This window comes from Cyprinus carpio, chromosome A1 (genome assembly GCF_018340385.1).
Source record: "Cyprinus carpio isolate SPL01 chromosome A1, ASM1834038v1, whole genome shotgun sequence".
Classification (NCBI taxonomy): Eukaryota; Metazoa; Chordata; class Actinopteri; order Cypriniformes; family Cyprinidae; genus Cyprinus; species Cyprinus carpio.
The window spans coordinates 19,455,124-19,458,025 of record NC_056572.1 but is presented as its reverse complement, the minus strand read 5'-3'; the positions used below and the strand labels follow the sequence as shown (position 1 = coordinate 19,458,025).

Sequence of the window (2,902 nt, the reverse complement as noted above, 5' to 3'; positions counted from 1 at the left end):
CGCTGTATAATTAATTTGTTCATTGTTTGAGTAATCGTGGACATGCGGCTGTAATGATTCATCACAACAACTGGAATCCATTAGCAGCTTTATTAGTAAACGTGGTCGTACAAGCAGAGGTCAATGCACAGGTAAGGCAGTATAGTAGATCAGACAGAATCATAAACTGTTACCAAGCTCAAGGTTGGGGCAGGCAGCAATCAAACAACAACGATAATCCAAAGAAAAGTACACAGTCCAAGGGGCAGGCAGCAAAGGGTCCAGAAGGCAGTCCAATGATACAGAAACAAACTCTCAGAAATGTTCACCAAAGCAAAACAAGACTTCACAGAGAGCCTGAGCGTGAGCCTGCTATAAATAGCCAAGCTAATGAGACACAGGTGTTCGAGATGATCAGTAACAGGTACGGGGCTCATGGGAGATGTAGTTCAGAGAGAATTATCAAAACTCCGGTGATGGAGCCTTCTGCTGGCCCAGAGAGGTTGTTTCAGAAATGCTCTCTGTGACAGAGCCCCCTCCCTGCGAGCACCAGGGTCTCCCACGTGGTCTGGGGGCCAGCCTATCTGTGTGGTCGCGGTAAAACTCCTCCACCAAATTAGGGTCCAGGATGTCGTCCGCATTGACCAAAGACCTTTCCTCCGGACCGTTAACCCTCCCAATCGACCAGATATTGGAGAATTCTTCCCCGGTGCCTGGAATCGAGCAGCTCTTGAACCTGATAGGCCTCCTCGCCTTCCACTAAGGTGGCCAGGGGACCCTGGTCCTGTGGTGCCTCCTCTCCCCCTCACTGGGACCAATAGCGGGCTTCAGCAGGGAGACATGAAAAGTAGGAGATACACGGAAATTATTAGGTAATGCCAATTCATAGGATACAGGGGTTATTTGTCGAATTATCTTAAAAGGGCCCACGTACTTGGGACTGAGTTTGCATCATGGCAGGCGGAGATAGAGGTCCCAGGTGGATAACCACACCCATTGACCAGGGGTGTATTCCGGACTGGAGTGGCGAAGCTGATCGGCTTGTTCCTTTTGTCGTCTGACTGCACGCTGAAGATGATGATGAACTTGGTTCCATGTCTCCTCGCTCCTCTGAATCCAGTCATTGACTGCTGGGACATTTGTCGGTTCTCCTGAACAAGGGAATATGGATGGTTGATATCCCAGAATACAGTGAAATGGGGTTAGACCAGTAGAGTGTTTGCAAAGGGAATTTTGAGCGTACTCTGCCGACATCAGATACCAACTCCAGTCCTGTTGGTTCTGACTGCAATAGGAATGGAGGAATCTGGTTAGTCCTTGGTTGAGTCGTTCAACTTGTCCGTTGGATTCTGGATGATAGCCTGACATTAAGCTTAAGTTTACTTCCAATACTTTGAAGAATGCCGACCATAACTGAGGTGAACTGGGGACCCCAGTCAGAAACTATATCCTCGGCTAAACCATTGAAGCGGAATACAAACTCACACAGATTTTCAGCTGTCTCTAATGCAGTAGGAAGCTTGGGTAGGGGAATGAGACGACAGGCCTTGGAGAAACGGTCTATAACCGTTAGGATAGTTGTATGACCATTGGAGATGGGCAGGTCAGTGATGGAGTCCATAGTGATGTGTGACCAGGGGCGTTGAGGTATGGGCAGAGGTTGCAACAGTCCTGCAGGTAGCTGACGTGAGGATTTCTGTGTGTTGCAAATGTTGCACTGATGGATCAGATTAGTGGTGTCCTTCCTAAGAGATGGCCACCAGAAACGATTCTGTAGAAGCTGGACGGTAGCGTTGATACCTGGGTGGCCTGAGCTGAGTGAAGAGTGTACCTGAGATATTGTTCTTCCTCTGAGATTCCCAGGAACGAATAGCTTGTCCTGGGGACACTCTGGTGGCACCTCCAGCTCCTCATTGGCAAGCTCAATCTCAGTAGTAATGTCCCATTGGATGGGCAACAAAATGAGAGATGGGGAAATGATAGTTTCTGGTACCTTGGGGCTGAGATCCTCCTCTAACTGCCGTGAGAAAGCATTCTGGTCGATATGTGAGAGTGAGTATAAATCTGGAGAAGAACAGAGACCACCTTGCCTGGGGTTGAGTCGCTTGGCTGTTTTCAGGTTCTCTCGATTTCAGTGATCGGTTAAGACAGTGAATTGGTGTTCTGCTCCCTCCAAACAGTGACGCCACTCCTCAAATGCCACCTTCATGGCCAAGAGCTCCCTATCTTCCACGTCATAATTCCTTTCCGCAGCATTCAATTTACGTGACTAGAAAGTGCAGGGATACATCTTGGCGGGTGAGCCCTGACGTTGAGACAGTATGGCTCCTATCCCAATGTTGGAGGCATCCGTCTCGACTATGAATGGTAACTTGGGATCTGGATGGTGCAGGATGGGTGCTGTGGTGAACCGGCGTTTGAGTTCCTCGAAAGCCTCACAAGCAGGCAGTGACCAATGCAGATGACTTGAACCCCTCTTAGTCATATTAGTGAGTGGAGCGGCTACTGAACTGAAGTTTCTGATGAATCTGCGATAGAAATTGGCAAACCCCAGGAAGCGTTGCAAATCCTTAATGGTGCCAGGTAGTGGCCAATTCAGTACTGCATTAACCTTGCTCTCATCCATGGCAACCCCCTCTTGACTGATTACATATCCTAGGAACAAGATGGCCGTTAGGTGGAACTCACACTTCTCTGCCTTGGCATAGAGTTGATGTTCCATGAGGCTTTTGAGAACTGCCCTGACCTGCTGGTCTGTAATGATTTATCACAACGACTGGAATCCATTAGCAGCTTTATTAGTAAACGTGGTCATACAAGCAGAGGTCAATGCACAGGTAAGGCAGTCTAGTAGATCAGACAGAATCATAAACTGTTACCAAGCTCAAGGTTGGGGCAGGCGACAATCTAACAACAATGATAA

At 48.3% G+C, this 2,902-nt stretch overlaps 1 protein-coding gene across 1 annotated transcript; it reads right to left on the bottom strand.

The window, feature by feature from the left end:
• Positions 1-2,248: 2,248 nt before the first annotated feature.
• On the bottom strand, positions 2,249-2,701 carry LOC122145044 (uncharacterized mitochondrial protein AtMg00860-like). The gene has a single exon (XM_042756360.1). The coding sequence runs from the start codon at positions 2,699-2,701 to the stop codon at positions 2,249-2,251; it is 453 nt and encodes a 150-aa protein (XP_042612294.1).
• Between the last annotated feature and the right edge of the window lie 201 nt (positions 2,702-2,902).